Below are 18312 nucleotides of genomic sequence, written 5' to 3'. Positions count from 1 at the left end.
GAGCGGCGGTATTTGACAAGCTGAGCCCGGTGCTCGGGGAAACTTCTGTAGCGAGCAGTGGAGACGCGCGTCCAGCGGCAGGCGGAGCAGTGCGGGAACCTGGGGTCGGGGGTCCTCATGGGACGATTGAGACCCGGACGTGGCAGCTCCTTCTTTAATGAAGCAAAAGCCGGGGTGGTCAGTGTCGGTGATGGACGCTAAATGCGAAAACTCTTCTCTGGGGAATGTGCAGTTTGGTATTAGCTCCCATCAAAGCTTTTCCCTGAATTGTCACTTCTAATTAGCTGGACTGTGTTCCCTGACCTTCCCCTCTGGGCCCTGGGCGGTGGGGGATGAAGGCTGGCATGTTCCTTTAAAGGAACAAACATTTCTGCCTCTATGGGAGTTCATTAATTTAATCTCTGTTTTTAAATTTGATATTCGAATCCACACCTCTCGAGAGGAAGTATAAATCCAAACGCCTTTGAGACCTACCAGATGGCACATGTATTTGCTTAAGCCCTTATTGCTAAATATCATTGCAATTGCATTTTTAATAATCTTTCTTCTCAGTTATTTGGAAGGCTATTTTTTCCTTGAAAATTAGATTCTTAAAAATGTATTTATCTTGAGAGAAAGCACAGGAGGGAGTGCAAGCGGGGAGAAGCAGAGAGCTAGATCTACAATCCCAAGGAGGCTCTGAGCGGAGCCCTCTGTCGCCGCCCCCCCCCCCCCCCCAACTCTGGGCTGGATATCACAAAACCTGAGATCCTGAGCCACAACCAAGAGTCTGAGGCTTAGCCAGCTGAGTCACCCAGGCACCCCGAATATTAGATATTTCAACTGATCTTTTCGTTTTCTGTTTCTGAATGCTTGGTGCCCAGTGCAGATAATGAAGCTTCCTAAAAGTGTACTCTTTCAGAGATATTTAACTTTTCCTAGTACTGATGAAATACTGGTTTTGAAATATTTCCAGAGACATGTGATAAGGATGTCTGTTCTTTATGTGAATAATACAAGCAAATTGTAAAACTAGTTTTTCACATTTTCAGTAGCATCATATCCACTCTTAATAATTTTTAACAGGAAATATGCAAGTTAGTAGCTCCTCTTCTGTTTCCTGTGGAAATTCTGAAGGAGGTGATGGCTGGATTTGCTTTTCGCATCCTATTATGTGACTGCCCCCTCCAGTGCTTAAATCTCTGCAAGGAGTGAATGAACACATGACTACACATTGTTCAGCAGTTTACAATAATTTATAGGTATCTTGTCATTTTAGAGGGTTGAGTATTCCTTCTGTAGCATGCAGAGACGACCCTGGACACAATAAGGTCAGGGCTCCAGAGAACAAAAGGGCTGATTATTAAAAAAAAAAATGGAGTGATTAGAGCACAGGGATTCAGCACCCACCAACTGAGGTTTTTAGAAAGAGCCAAATGACATGAAAAGGTGGAAGAGAGAGCCTAAAACGATACAAAGGTGTTCACCAAGACAAGGATGCCTTGGGTAGACCTCACCTCCGGAAAAAATCTGGATATGTTGTTCCTCTGAATGTGCTGGACCCACTGCTTATATCTTAAGAGCTTGAAAATTATGCAGTTCCTGGTTCAGATCATGAATCCCAATATCGACAGGAGGGAAGGCTAAAAGTAGGGCAAGTGGTGATTGTGAGATACTGTTATTCAGAATCCCCAAACTTCTTTAAAAACTTTTTTTAATTATTTTTTTTAAGTTTATTTATTTTTGACAGACACAGGGTGCGAGCATGAGCTGGGGAGGGGCAGAGAGAGAGAGAGGGAGTGACAGAATCTGAAGCTGTCAGCACAGAGCCTGACACGGGGCTCGAACTCATGAACTGAGATCATGACCTGGGCTGAAGTCGGAGGCTTAACTGACTGAGCCACCCAGGCGCCCCTCCAGTCAAAGTTCTTTGTGATGTTTTCACTGTTCCTAGTCAGTCCCAGGAAGAGACAAAGTGGTATTTACCATCACACTTAGGATCAAGCAGCTGGTTGTTAGAGATGCATGCAGAGCTTTTATTTTAAGTTCTATCATCTTGGAGTTCCTGGGGCCAATCTTGATGTCCTGAAGACACTCAAGAAGCAGGTGATGCCAATGGATACATCACTGGCCACTGTGAACATACAAAACAAGTTTGCATATGGGGCACCAGGGTGGCTCCATGGGTTGAGCATCTGACTTCTCTCCCGGTCACGATCTCGAAGTTTGTGAGTTCCAGCCCCATGTCAGGCACTGTGCTGACAGCTCAGAGCCTGAACCCTGCTTTCGAATTTGTGTCTCCTCCTCTTTCTCTGCCCTTCCCCCATTCGCATCTGTCTCTCTCCAAAATGAATAAAAGCATTAAAAAAACAAGTTAGCATAAAAACTCAATGAGGACGTTTCACACACAAAGCTATCGCTGAATGACTTCTTTAAAGATGATGAGCCAGAGGTTGGCTACAGTCAGGTGCTTGAGAAGCAGGTCTTAGGAAGGAATTTAACCATTTTAATTATTATTTACCATATAGACTTCTCTTTGTTTGACCTTTGTCTCGCTGTAGGATGTGAAGAATAAGTCCATTTATTGAAAGGAATTCCCATTCCCCAAATACCAAGTGTTTATGATGTTATCCCCACTTTAGTTTTTGCTGGTTATTAACTTTTCTTATGCACTTTGGCATACTTTTGACTTTTTACCTTCACTGATCTAATAGTTTGTTCAAAAATAAACATCTCAGAAGGATAACTGTAGTCATTTTGGGTTGGGTTTTCCTTCTTTTTTTTTTTTTTTTTTAGAGCTTTTTGTGGCTATTCTTACTATTCTCTGAGATTTTTGCGGCAACATTGCTAGTTTGAAAAACTGATGGTATCTCTTATCAGGATCAAATTAAATTAATAAATTAGCTAAAGGAGAATTGACCTTTTTATAATATTGAGTTTTTCTACCCAGGAACGTGATGTAATTTACATTCATTTCTACCTTCATATATTTCAGGAATGTTTTTTTTTTCCCTATAGGCTTTACAAATTTTTGTTAGATTCATTCCTGGTTAGAGTATATCATTTTATGATTTTAAAGTTATTTGTTTGTTAGTTTTACACAAAGAGTGAGGGAGAAGGGCAGAGGGAGGGAGAGAGAGAATCCCATCAGGCTCCAGGCTCAGCACAGAACAAGGCACAAGGCTAAATCCCTTGACCCTGGGATCACAACCTGAGCTGAAATCAAGAGTTGGATGCTTAACCGACTGAGGACCACATGTGCCCCTATTTCATTTTATGTTACAATTTTGTAACTGCATGACCCTCCTACTGTAAGTCATAAACGATTATTTGTTGTACATAGGCTACTGTACAAACATATCCTATGTACAGGGGTACCTCGGTGACTCAGTTGGTGGAGCCTACCACTCTTGACCTCAAGATCATGACCTGAGCCCCATGTTAGGTGTAGAGATTTCTGAAAATGAAATCTTAAAAATACTACCCTATTGGGGCACCTGGGTGGCTCAGTCGGGTGGGCGTCCAACTTTGGCTCAGGTCGTGCTCTCGCGGTTGGTCAGTTCGAGGCCTATGTTGGGCTCTGTGCTGACAGCTCGGAGCCTATAGTCTGCTTTGGATTCTCTGTCTCCCTCTCTTTCTGCCGCTCCCCCTCTCACACTCTGTCTCTCTCTCAAAAATAAATAAACATTTAAAAATTAAAAAAAAAAACCCTATGCAAAAAGACGTTACTGTTTTTGAATGTCAGTATCCTGTCTTGTTAGCTTATGGAATTATTTTTTGTTGTAGATTTTCTAACAGTTCCTTTGTGTTTCCAGACAAACTTTTATCATCTGAAAAACATACTTCTATGTCTTTGTTTCTAATTTCTATGCCATTTTACATTGCCCTGGCTAACCTCCAACACAATGAGAAATGAATACAACAGGTGATCATGTACTTTTTTTAGTGTTGTTTTCTGGCCTTAGTGGAGTATCTCTAGCACTTCCCTATGAACAAGAAGAAGATTTTGTTTTGCCAAGTTGGGAAAGATCCGAAAGAAATTCCTAATTTCAAGTGTTTTGACTTAACATCCTTAGATGTTGTATTCTTCCAAATAATGTTTTTGTAACTATGAGTAAGATTTCTGATTTCTCTTCAAAAATATGAAGTATATTAATTTCCTAACAGTGACTCATTCATGAATGGGAGACACAAATTTCTTGGCTCATTATAATTCTTTATTCTTCTTCAGGGTTTTGGCTGTTTATTGTCCATGGTACCATCTGTAGGGAGAGATGACATCTTTCTATAGTATTCTTTTTAGTATAAACTTTAGGATGTTTTAGTCTCAGAATGTCATTTGAAGTATAAAGATAATTTGGAAATTTTACTTCCACTCTAATGCTCTTGAATTCAGTAAGCAGCATTAGCATGTCTTCTATTTAAAGAAATGGAAGAATCTGGTGGCTTATCTGATCCTGGTGGGTTTTTTTTTTTGTTTGTTTGTTTGTTTGTTTGTTTTTGTGAGGGACTGATAAATGAAAAAAAGACGACTTCCTCTTCTCTATGAATATTGGTCTGTTTGGACTCCCTATCTTACTTAAGTCAATTTTGGTAAAATGTATTTTCTGAGAAAATGTCCACTTTATATAGGCTTTCTAGTTATTTTTGAATTGCAGAGGTGGACAAATGATTTTTAATCTCATTTGTTCACCAAGCTCTTTATTTGCATTTATTGAAAATTTTAAAAACAGAAAATCCTTCTTGGATCATTTGGAGGATTCTTTCTCTCTGCCCATAAGTTAAATGGTGGTGGTCCTCGGGTCTGGGGAGTAACAAAGGATTAGACTGGGGTCAGAGAAATCCTCAGGGAAGCACAGAATCCAATGAGGCTCATGTGCTTCTCGGCTGGTCTTTCAGGGCTCATCCCTTGGCATTTCCTCCTGCCATGTGACACCCTGTCTGCTTCCAGGAATAATGGAAGAATCTCTCTAAAACACTCCAACGGTCCCTTTGGACCTGCTCACTACAAACTTCTAATAGATCCTGGTAATTAAAGAGTTTTTCAGAACCGTTCTCAGTTCCCCAAGTGTTGAACTATCATTGTCACTACAGCTGACATGTTGATGGCAATTCTTTGGGGAGGTGAGGTCACAGAATCACTAACCTCTATCTCAGGGTTTGGCTTCCTCCCTCCCACACATGCTTTGCCTGCTACTTTACACCCAGCTTCCAGTCCTGGCAGCAGGAAGGAGTCTGTGAGTATCTTCTAGTTTAGTGTGAGACCACAGTCTCTACGGTTGGGAGATGCAGCAGGAATCTGCTGAGCATAGGTGAGCATGTCTGGGAAAAGAATCTTCCGGCACAGGCTGAGCTTGTGAGAGAGACTGCTCAATCAGTGCATGAGTGCTGCTAACGAAATTTAATAAAACCCCCATTAACGGGGTTCTTGGTGTTTGATCCAAGTGCCATCAGAGTCTGAATTTAAGATACGTCAAGATGGTAATTTCAGGGAGCACCGGGGTGGCTCAGTCGTTTAAGCATCCACTCTCGACCTCAACTCAGGTCTTGATCTCAGGGATGTGAGTTCTAACTCCGCACTGGGCATGGACAGTCTATTTAGAAAAAAAAAAAATACTTCCAGAATTAAGCAGCCATTCAATACCGTGAGGAAGAGTCAGAGAGACATTTTTAGAAGCAATATTGTGAGCACTGTAAAGGCATGTGCATGTGATAAAGTGTATGATGGAACTAACTGAAAAACCTGATTCACAGCAGAAACAGCGTGTCTAATGGGAATTGCTGAAATTTATTCTTCTGTAATTTGAGTGTGATGTGCTTAATGGAGACAGTAACTGTGTCTCTACTGAAAACCTCTGTGCAATATTGATCTGTGAGACAATCTTCTTTCCTGAAATTAAGAAAGGTCCTTTAAGATAAGGTTATTAACTATAGAGTGATTCAAGGGGGGGAAATGAAGGACTTTAATTTATATTTTAATTTTAAAATAATAAATTAATTAAAAAATATAATCACATCAAGAAAAAAAGACAACTTTAAGCTACATTTCTTCTGGTTTAAAATTATTTCAACAGTATTCCCAGCTCACTACTCACCTCTCTTACTTTTCAACTCATTAAATGCCCAAGACTCCAAGTCTACAAATCCATTTTGCAGGTTTGTATTGTATTTGAATAGCTTTTCTAAATCAAATATCAATTCGAGTTTCAATTTGTGTATTCTAAAATAACAAATATACAGTGATGTGATCTTTAAGTATGATTAATTTATTTTCTGCCCTAATAAGCTTTATCACTATGTGATGTTTCATGTCCCATACGTTAGCACACAGAGCAGTTCCGCACAATAATTTCTGTTATGGATGCCATTGTCCTTTTGGTCCAGGCAAAAAATGAAATGACTTCTGCTGTCATCCTAACAGTTCTCTACATTAAATAAATCAGACTGGCTCATATAAAATTATTCAATGCATGTAAAATTTATTAAAGCTTTCAATCTTCATTCTTTAGTTATATTAGTTATAAAGAATACTTAAAACTGGGAAATGACCAAACCAGGTTTAGAAAGTAAAATAAATTTAAAATATGAGGTGTCTGTGTGTGTGTGTGTGTGTGTGTGTGTGCGTGCATGTACCCACGACGAGGTTCCTGGCAGAGTAGAGAGCAGTAGAAAGCATTTGTGTCATGGCAACTAGGCCACCAAGGTTCAAATCCTGATTCTACTGCTATTTACATGAGTCACTTAACTTCCTACGGTTAAATTCTCCTCGTCTATAGAATGAGGGTAATGTTAATTCCTAACTCATAGAGTTGTGAATATTATATGTTACAATAGGGAAAGCGTTAATAACAGACTCACACATTGTAAGTGCTATAAAGAGACACATATGTACCTTGGGAAATCTCTTAACAAAAGACAATATAGTTTAGATGTTCATTCTCGGGAAATGAAATGTAAGTGCAGATTTTGTCTTCCAGGAAAATGTAGGCTGAAACTCATGTTTTCATGCAGAACTCGCTGCCTGTGATTTTGAGTACTGAATTCTAGACAATGACAGAATGGCCTCGGTGGATGTGAATATAGCAATGATCTTCCTATCCTGGGAGTCACTGGAATTCTGGGCAATTTCTGACTCTTCTATCATTAGACGTCCTTTTGCTTCAAGGGATGCAAGCCGAGATCCATGAATTTGATTCTTAGGAACCTGTCTGTAGCCAACTCCTTGGTCATTCTTTCCAGAGGAATCCCAGAGACCATGATAGCTTTAGGACTAAAACATTTCACTAATTATTATGGATGCTATGTTCTTTTGTATGTTCACAGAGTGACCAGAGGTATGTCCATTTGTTCCACCTGCCCCCTGAGGGTCTTCCAAGCTATCCCAATCAACCCTGGGAACTCTAGGTGGATAGAGCTTAAAGTAAAAACTCCGAAATACATTGGCCCCTCCAGTATCCTGTGTGGGGTGTTCTGCATGTTCATAAACTTGTTTTTTCCTATTTATATGGCTGGTAAATGGAACAACAAAACTACTACCAAAAAAAGTGGTTTGGGACATTGTTCTGCTTCACAGTGTAGCGACAAGATCACAGGCTTATTATATGCAGCAATGACATCTTTCTTTGACATTTTGTGTTTGGGATTCATGACCTTGGCCACCAGCTCCATGGTTTTTCTCCCTCACAGGTACAAGCAGACGGTCCAATGCATCCATAGGAACACTCTCTCCCCCAGACCCATCTGTGAGACCATGAGACCAGAGCCACCGAAAGCACCCTTATTTTGGTGACCACCATTGTATCGTTTTATGCCGTTTTGTCCATCGTTCAAGTTTACTTGGATCTCCTTGATAATTCTAGTTGGTAGCTGGTGAATGTCACTGGACTAATCACTACATATTTTTCAACTATTAGCCGTTTTGTTCTCATGAATCATGACCCAAGCATATTCAGGCTGTACCATGTCTGCTGTGGAAGAAATCTAGAATTCCCTCATCCCATCAGGGAAATATGAATTGTCTTCCACCTACCTGTTCAGTCATAGACGCACTGAGACCTCAAAGAATGTTAAGAACAATGAGCCAATTTCATTGCATAGACAGGGGTAAATGAGACACATTGACACTAACCTAATATGAAATGGTAAAGAGCATGGTACATGAAATCATCTGTAATTAATATCGATGTACTTCTATAGTTGTATTATTACTGGTCACAGAAGGATAGATTCCATAAAACAGTCTTGAAATACTGTGAACATACTGGAATTATGTTTCAATGTGTAACTTTAAAATTGAGATATTAAACTTTCCCAAGATGTACTTGAGAATGCAATTGTAAAGCCTGATTTGTCATGCAAATGGCCTTGGGTGAAGGTGGCGGGAGGAGGGGGGGCAGGTTTTATTTATTGCTGGCTTTGGAGGCTATGCTATGAATATTATGCCTCATATCTAAGAGAAATTGGGGATGTTTGAAAATGCGGTAACGCTTAAGGAGCAAGAGGAGTGCATGAAAATATTTTCTGGTCAACTTCTGAAGAGTAAACTGCAGGGGACAAAGAGGAACAAGGGGGAAGTGTCAGCTGAATTTTACAAAAGGAGCAGGTGGGAAGGAGCCAGTGAACAGATTGGTATGTGGGAAAAGACTAAATGACTTTTGAGATGTTTAGAAGGTAGATTGTACTGTGTTAAATCTTTTTTTTTTTTTTTTTTTTAATTTATTTTTGGGACAGAGACAGAGCACGAACGGGGGAGGGGCAGAGAGAGGGAGACACAGAATCCGAAACAGGCCCCAGGCTCTGAGCCATCAGCCCAGAGCCCGACGCGGGGCTCGAACTCACGGACCGCGAGATCGTGACCTGGCCGAAGTCGGACGCTCAACCGACTGCGCCACCCAGGCGCCCCTGTACTGTGTTAAATCTTGATGGCAGTTGGCTGTGTTGGCGACAAAGAGATTTCAAGACGGATTTCTGCTTTTCCAACTTGAGGATACAAGAGGTTATGGAGGACCCTTTCATCAAGCTTGGTGCCAGAGAGAACTAGCAATTTGAAGCGGGAGTGATAGGGAAAAATTATGTTAGAAGATGACCGACAGGACTGGTAGGAGAATTTCAGTCGCTGCCCGAAGACTCCCCTTCTGGGTTCTTTTTCCTACCCTGCTTGCCGCGCACCAAATTACTACTAATGCAGAAGTAACAGACTATAAATTGTTCCCCATCCTTGTGCTCGGGGCTCAGATCTCTGGAGAGTGATCTCCTCTGAGCCCGCCAGTGTGAAATAAACCTCCTGCCTTCCAATTTCTTCAAGTGCCACTTGATTCTTCACCGGGTGATCCAGACCAGGTTCTGTGACAGGAGTATAGGAACGTATTTTAACATGGGGTAGTACTGCTTTTGAAATCACCCCCAAGGCAACATGGACACCATCGAAAGGAAAACAAAAGATATAACTGAAACATAGAAAGACTTTTGCGGGGCCTGGCTGGCTCAGTCAGTAGAGCATGTGTCTCTTAATCTCTGGATAGTGACTTTGAGTCCCATATTGGGTATCAAGACTGCTTAAAAATAGAAAATTTAAAAAAAGAAATACTTTAGGGGCACCTGGGTGGCTCAGTTGCTTGGACTTCTGACTTCATGTTGGGTCATTAACTCGCGGTTTGTCGAGTTCCCCCACAGAACTTCAAAATAGGGGACTGGACACCTTTGAAAGACCAACTACATGATTGGATGGAAACACTCAGCACCCCAGCCTCTGGGGAGAGGAACGAGTCTGCCTGGAGATTGAGTTCAGTCATATGGCCAATGACTTAAGCGAAGCCCTGATTAAACTCCTGGAGAAGCTCCTGGGAGCTTCGTGGTGGGGGACAAAAGCTACTGTATGGGCAGTCCTCCCAAACCTTGCCCTATGGATGCCTTCATCTGGCTCTTTACTGCTATCCTTTACAATAAAATGTGAAATGACAAAACTAAAACAATTTAGTAACAAGTTTGCTGTCTTTTATTCCAGGGAAGACAACCCTTGATTTGGGGAGGACAGAGCCTCCCATGCAGGGAGTGGAGTGCTCTTCCTGATGGATTTGGGGCAAGATTGACTTTTAGAACTCAATCTAAAGGGCATGATTAGGGCATGATTGGCTAGGAAGTCAGGAATTTCCTTGGAAGACCAGGAGGTGCTGAATACAGGGTAAGATCGGCTACCTGAAGCTTCATTGGAGGACTGTGATTGGTGTATGTTTGGTTTCTTTGCTGGATGTTTCACGTAAGAGCAGGCTGATTTAGGTTTAGATTTGTGATGTGGGTCAGGCCACTAATGTGGCCTACAATTTTTTAGGTCCCAATATAGAAATTAATTATCAACGATTATCATACATATAGCACTTTCCGAGTTCTGTGAGTCATCCCAGCAAATATTGAAGCAGAGGGAACTGTGGAGGAAACCTTAAATTTTTAGCTGGCTGGAAATGTGTGGGAGGTTTGGGAATGCCTGACTCATGACTGGTGTCTGAAGTGGGGGCAGTCCCGGGAACAACTTTGCCCTTAACTTGTGGGGTCTGTACTAAGACCAAATGAAGTCACAATTACATTGCATCACCGGACACTGAGTTGGTATCAGAGATTTGGTGACAGGCTGCAGGAGTTCTGTTCAGGTTTGGCCATTATGTCCCCTAGATATGTCCCCATTTTTTTAAAAAACATTATTTCCTTACTCTTAACATTGTCACTATAAGATCCCCCAGGCTCATCTTGTATTTTCCCTGCTCCTGCCATAGAATCAGCCATAATTACAAGGAGCACTTTTTTTTTTTTTTTTAGAGAATAGTGTTAGAAACCAAGATGTGGGTGCTGGGTGTTCTCCTTGCTACTGGGGTGTCATTGCTCTTAGGTTCTCTGAGTAGACCAACCTGGGAATTACCTGTCCTCACACAGATCTATAGTTTTCTCTTTGCCATTTTATTTACTTATCCATAGCTAACTCTGTGCTCATACTGATGTAGATGACTCAGATCCCATACTTCAAGGTTCATTTTCACCTCTCCCCTAGGTTCTCTGTCCCTATCTTTATTTGTCAAGTACTATGGCATCATACACCTTTGAAGAGTTTTCCATCTATTCCTCCACGCTCCCATGCTCTCTGCACACTGCCTATAACCCCCTCCCTCTGGCCTCATTTGGACCCTGCTGGATCACTCGTCTGTAACCTTCCAACTCTGCCCCGTTCACCTGGACCTGAGGTGGCAATGCCCACAGCAGTTTAAGATATTGCATGTGACAAATATCATCCTTGGGGGTTGTTGAAAGGATGGAAGAAGTAAAAAAGGTGGCAAGTGCCCCCCATTTTCAGGCATCCAAGGTCAGGCGATGCCTGTATTCTTCCAACATATGAGCACATTGTTGAGATACACACGTGCATGCAGACTCTTTGAATGTAATTACATACAAGGGACTGGGAATGTGGGAGTACGGGTGTGTGTAAACATATGTGCTTGTATTTCACGAGTGTGTGCATGAGTGTGAGTTGGTATGGAGTGTATGTTGAGAGTGTGAGGGTATATGGCTGTGCATTTAAGATTATGTTGTGTATATGCACATGTATTTGCATCTATGTGTAATGTTTGTATGTGTGTGTTTGTGAACTAGGGGATGTCCACCATCATGGTCCTAGTGTCTGACTTGGAAATAGGGAGTATTTGATTACATATTTGTTTGTAGTGAAAACAAGGGATTAATTAGGATTTTCATGTCATTCTGGTGAATGTACCTCTTTATGATATTGAAATAGTTCTCATTATCCCTGGTCATATTATTTGTTCTTGAAATTACTTTAATCTTAATATAGCCACTATATTCATTATAGCGTTTCCATTTATCTTTGGTCTAGGATTTTATTTTGTGTTCTTAATTTATGAAGTGAATTTCTCTTAGGATACATTGTGTTGCCTGTCTTTAAAAAGTCCAATTGTCAGGGGCGCCTGGTTGGTTCACAGGGTTATTGGTGTAAGACTCTGCATTTCATTCAGGTCATGATCTCACGGCTCTTGAAATGGAGCCCCATGATGGACCTACACCGACAGCACAGAACCTGCTTGAGATTATCACTCTCCCTCACTCTCAAAAGAAATAAGCAAAAAAACAAAAAGAAAAAAAAATCCAGTGACAATGTTTGCTCGTCAATGGGGCCTTTAGACGATTTCCTTTTACACATATATAGACGTAAATTATTTTCCTCTTGCTTTTATAATGTCTCCTTTCCTCTGTTCCCTGTCTTTCTGTCTTCTTTGAAATGACTGAATTTTTACAAATGATTTTATTTTAAATCCATTTCTTTGGTTCACAGGTGTTAGCTGTAACTATTGTTTTTTGTTTGCTTTAAGGGTTATCCTGTACAGCTTACCACAATCTACCTTCACGTGAGTCTATACTTTCTTCATATAGAGCATCTGACCTGACCCTTCCTTTCCACATGGACTTCCATCTCTAAATTCCTGCCCTGCGTAACCATTAGTGTAGGTTTCTTTTCCAAACGCTATACACGTATATGCTAGGCTGTTAGTGTCTTACACAGTCCACTATATTTTAAAGAGGCTTAAAAATAGGAAAGACAGGTTTTATTTACTCATATAATTACTACTTCTAGTGCTCTTAATTCCTTTGTGTAGATCAGGACTCTGCCACCTATAGAACATGAGCCAAGTACAGCTTACCGTCTGTTTTTATGTGAAGTGTAACTGGAATGCAGCCACACTCATATTTAGGTACTTTTGACCCAATGAGGACATACTGGAAGAGCGATAACAGAAACAGCATGGCCTACAAAGAATAAAATATCTACTATATGTTCCTTACATAAAAATTTGCCGATCTTGCACATAGAGTCCCATTCTCATCACATCTCAGTTAGTATAAAATTGGGACATAAAACGTACTGAAAGGTCAATCTTATAGTCAAAATATTAGGCAATGGTAACACAAGATTGCTCTCAACTGTAAGAATAAAACTAGGAACTGGGAGTTACTAGGTCTTAAATTAGGAAAACATGAAATAATGCGATTTTGTTCCTTTTCAATTTGCAAGTACAATATCTTCTTATATCTTACAATTTTTTTTTGATGATATGGACATTGAAGATATAACTGAGGTGTAAAAGACACACCCAATATTACTTGATACACTTTTGTAAGTGGAAGAAGCAACATACCCCTGGCTGGGTATAAGGGTAGACAATAGGAAAAGTATGTATCTTAACAAGTCCTGGGATCAAATACCTAGACAGTTTTGAAAAATGAGATTTACTATCTGTCCATTAATTCATTACCCTACCCCACCACTGTGTTCTCGGTAGTGGTAAGTCTGACGTAAAGAAATAGGTCTGTGCATTCTCCAAACAGGTCATGGTTTTGGATCTATCACATATAATCTTAAGCCCTCTGGGGAGTTTTGTTATTAAAATTTCAAAAATTCTAACTACTGGGCGCCTGGGTGGCTCGGTTGGGTGAGCGCCCCACTTCAGCTCAGGTCATAATCTCATGGCTGCTGGGTTTGAGCCCCGCATCAGGCTCTGTGCTGACATCGCAGCCTGAAGCCTGTTTTGGATTCTGTAACTCTCTCTCTGCTCCTTCCCCACTCACACCATCTCTCCATCTCTTAAAAAATAAATACACATTAAAAAAACTTCAAAAATATATAAATAAAAAATAAAAATTCTAACTACGAGGAGTCCCAAATTTCAAATGTCTATAGTGGAAATGTAGTATCACATTTCACCAAGACAAACAACAATTGTGGATATTCCTCAACCAGTTTAGTATGCTCCCATTTGGGCAATTTTCGGCTTCTTTACTCCACCCACTTGCCCTTCCCCATTTGTATTTGCATGATACGCTTTCAGTGGTTCTGCACAAAGATGACCTCAGCATGTGGGCATTGCCTGAAAACACTGTTTAAATTAGGAAACGCTGTCAGTCGATCATTACACACGAACACGTTCATGGTACTTACCACTATCATATTTTATACACTTCCGTTGAGAGAATCTAAGTTACTTGAAGACATGGATTTTTGTTTCCTGCTACAAAGTAGAAAGTTACTGTATTGCATAAAAGCTAAGAGACTAATAGTTCACATGCTCCAGTAAACATGTAATTTCATTTGTGGCACCAAATTCCTTACTCCTGTAACTCTCTATCCAGCATTCTGCACATTCCTCATAAATTTTCAAGCTGTATTTTGTTTGGTTCATCTTGTGAGTTTTAGGCAGCACGTGCCAAACAGCTCTAACCCATCTGTGAAGGATGATGCCTTTTGTAGATCTTCTCAGCTACAAAATGTTAAATTCAATATTCCCTCTCAAATGCTCCATTCTACTCTCAGTGTAAACATTAATGTTATTGGTCAGGTCAGACAGTGTTCATTTGTGAGGGACAGACCTCCTGGAAATCAGTGGCTGAAACAACTAGGTAGTTTATCATTCTCACATAACAGGAGGCCCAGAGATGCAGGTTGGGATGGGACGGGTCCCCTGGGCAGTCCTCTGCCTGCTCCACCTCCCTTAGCACTCAGCACTGTCTCTCCTTACAGCAGGATGGCCGCTGTAGGACCAAGAAGGATGAATGGGGAGGGGCAAAGGCCTTTTCTTTATTAGGTTTTGTCTTATTTACATGGAAATAATCCCAGGAGGTTCATCCCAATCAGCTACACATTGTAATTTAATTTTGATAAGGGTCTTAGGGGGATGACTGGGTGGCTCAGTCAGTTGAGCATCTGCCTCTTGATTTGGGCTCAGGCCAACATCCCAGGGTTGTAGGATGGAGACCTGGGTAGGCTCTGCACTGACTGTGGAGCCTGCATAAGATTCTCTCCCACTCCCTCTGCCCCTGTCCCCTACTAGCGTCCACCCTCACTGTAAAATAAATGAATAAATTAAAATAAGGGTATTGGGGAATTTTCAAATTTCATATTCATGACTAAACAACAGAAAGTAAAAGATCGTAAAGAAAATATTTTGCAGACCAAATTAAATATACCCCATAACTGGGGCATCTGGGTGGCTCATTCGGTTAAGCATCTGACTTTGGATCCAGTCATGTCTCACAGTTTGTGAGTTCGAGCCCCGTGTCGGGCTCCGCACTGACAGCTCAGAGTCTGGAGCCTGCTTAGGATTCTGTGTCTCCTTCTCTCTCTGCTCCTCTCCCACTTGTGCTCTGTCTCTCAAAAATAAATGAATGTTAAAAAATTAAAACAAAAAATACGTACTCAATAATACTGAAAAGGTAGTGAAGGATAACTGTGGATAAGACCGATTTCATCACAGATTTTCTTTATCCTGAGTGTATAGTATCACATGCAACCCATGACCAGTATCGTAGGTATTCCAAATGAGTGAAAAGTTATTAGTCTTTAGTGTCTTCTAACTTACACATTTATTTCCTTTGAAATTTATTAATTTTAATTTTATTTACCTGAATTTGACACGAATTTGCCAAGTTTCAATACAGAGCTTCCGATGCTAGTACCTTTTTTAAAAAGCTTCTTAAATTTTGTTTATTTTTCCATGCTCAGTGTTGAATCTGACCCAGGGCTCAATCCCATGATCCATGAGATCACAACCTGAGCCAAAATCAAGAGTTGGATGCTTAACCGACAGCCACCCAGGGAGTCCCTGCTTCTAGTGTCTTGGTAGCAAAATGGAAGGAATGATTTTGAGATTCCATTCTTTCCATTCTCCTTTAAAGTGAAACATCTACAGAAGGTTTGTAGCTGAGAATATTCTATCATGTCTGAATGTATTTAATATTAGACCAAAACTTTATAGAAGAATCGTGACATCAAAAGTCTAAAAATATCTTCAGTAACTGAAATAAACAGTATTTCACAACCATTTTCCACAATCATACTGTGTGGTGGGGCTATGAATGCATCAGAAAGAAGAAGGTATTAGTTAGCACGAGGAAGATTGTGGTCTTTCCCAAGCAAGTCAGTAAGGAGTAAACTTCAGTTTTGTATTACAGGATCTGACTGTACTTTTGATACCAGACTAATGATACCTGTGAAGCTTCATTACAACTTCTTACTATTCTGCCCATCTGGGCAGGAAAAGCTAATAATGAAGGCAGACAAGCCTTTCCTTTGGCAGTAGTTGTAAGTTCAAAGTGTCAATGAGTATCATCAACCTGACGCTGCACATTATGCATCATAACAAAGTAGTTCACTATTCCCTGTTCTCCCTAGCCATTTTCAGAACTTGAGAAATCTATCCTGGGCTCCCAAGAAAGCATCATCAGATACTCAACTTCCTCCTAACACTTAGCTGCATGCAGCCATCATTCTTGACATGTGAACATCCTGTTCCAGTGGAGCAGGCACAAATGCAAACGAGCAAAAAATGTTTTAGAGGGTAAATAGGAGATTTCTAGTTTTCAAATAGGATTCCCATTGTGTAATGTTCATTCTTGAGGGTAAAGTCATTATAATTTATCTTTTCAAATTATTCTCTAACCACTATAGCACAAAATAAAGATTGTGTTACTTTTCTCCTTCTCACATTTTCTCTTAGTTCCTAATACTTTTCATATGCTTGCCATTTTTCTAATTTCATTTAATGTAAAGGTGCAAACCATGGGTCACATTTCAGCACAAAAGACAGGGAGAAACAGAATCATATGGTGTATATTCATGAATGGGGAGGCCGGTGGTAGAGGGTGAGAGTTTGAAATTGCATTGCAATAGTATTTTCATTAGAGCCACAAAAATACTATGGGATATACGTTGGGTAGGTAACTCTCAAATACAACTTATGAATATATACTTCCAAAACTGTATGTTTAAATCTAACATGAAATGACATTGTTATACATGACATTCAACCACAAACCCTAAGGATGTATTATTAGTGTTCATTATGAAATGACCCAAAAATGAGAAATAGGGTATCCCAAACAAAATGGTATCAAAATGCAATTTAAGTGGCCAAAATTGAGTCTTTCTCAAGCATATTACATTTGAGTTTAGTTTTTCTTTTTCTTTTTAGAGCACAAGTAGGCGAGACGGACAGAGAGACAGAGAGAGACAGAGAAAGAATGAAAACAGCAAGCAGGCTCTACACTCAGCAGAGAGCCCAGTACAGAGGTCAACCCCATGACCCTCAGCCGAAATTGAGTCAGTCACCCAACAGAGCCACCCAAGCACGCCTACTTTGGTTCCTTTAAATGCTCTAAAATTTTCTCTTCAGTTTCCAAAATTAAGACTAGTTTTTACTCATCTGTGATATACAACAGCCATTACCTTTCAAAACATGGACAGACCATCATCCCCCCCTCTATTTTCTCTAGTACAAATGCTATCCCAAGTAACCCATAGTTCTCACATGAAAATCTCTTTCTCGGGGCACCTGGGTGGCTCAGTCGGTTAGGCGTCCGACTTCGGCTCAGGTCATGATCTCGTGGTCTGTGGGTTCGAGCCCCGCGTTGGGCTCTGTGTTGACAGCTCAGAGCCTGGAGCCTGTTTCAGATTCTGTGTCTCCCTCTCTCTCTGACCCTCCCCTGTTCATGCTCTGTCTCAAAAATAAATAAATGTTAAAAAAATTAAAAAAAAAAAGAAAATCTCTTTCTCCATGTCCCAACCTACTATTTCATGATCATCTATCTGACAGAGTAATTCTCTCCTATAATAATCAACAAAGGAACTCAATCATACCATCAAATCCAGAGAAGGGGCCATGACCTCAGAAAATATGACAATTTACATATCAGTGTTAGGTTTATTCCTTGCCACTCCCTATGCTTCCAAATGTATAGTACACTTTATCTTAAGCTTAGAATCCTAGCTTTTCCAGGGTATATATGTATGGCTAAGCACCCCCAATGAAAGAGGTTCCTTTCACCTTACCAATGCTTTCTCTCAGACCACCACTACACTTGACAAATGAAATGCATAAAATTAAAGTATAACATCAGTGGAGTCCAAACTTGAGGTTACAAGTCATCAATGATAATTCAGTGTCAAGAAACCTGAAATAAGTGAGTAAAAAAAGTTATAGGGGTACCTGGCTAGCTCAGTCAAAAGAGCACGTTACTCTTGCTCTTGGGGTTCTGAGTGTGAGCCCCATGTTGGATATACAGAGGAAAATAAAATCTTTGAAAAAACTTTTTTTTAACATTTATTTATTATTGAGAGACAGAGAGTCACAGAGGGTGAGCAGGGCAGGGGTAGAGAGATGGGGAGACACAGAATCTGAAGTAGGCTCCAGGCTCTGAGCTGTCAGCACAGAGCCCGACGTGGGGCTTGAACACAAACTGTGAGACCATGACCTGAGCCAAAGTCAGTTGCTTAACCAACTGAGC

At 40.6% G+C, this 18312-nt stretch overlaps 2 protein-coding genes across 2 annotated transcripts in view; one reads left to right on the top strand and one right to left on the bottom strand.

The window, feature by feature from the left end:
• Positions 1–18312, bottom strand: part of LOC144612731 (uncharacterized) — a 59191-nt gene that overhangs the window by 19561 nt on the left and 21318 nt on the right. The window lies entirely within an intron of this gene.
• LOC132689962 (vomeronasal type-1 receptor 2-like) lies at positions 5266–7917 on the top strand. The gene is given in 2 exon segments (XM_081791429.1): positions 5266–5291; positions 7063–7917. Coding segments are annotated over 2 exon segments (732 nt in total). The 3' UTR covers positions 7769–7917.

This window comes from Panthera onca, chromosome E2 (assembly GCF_046562875.1).
Source record: "Panthera onca isolate mPanOnc1 chromosome E2, mPanOnc1 haplotype 2, whole genome shotgun sequence".
NCBI lineage: Eukaryota > Metazoa > Chordata > Mammalia > Carnivora > Felidae > Panthera > Panthera onca.
This window is presented reverse-complemented; position numbering and strand designations above follow the sequence as displayed.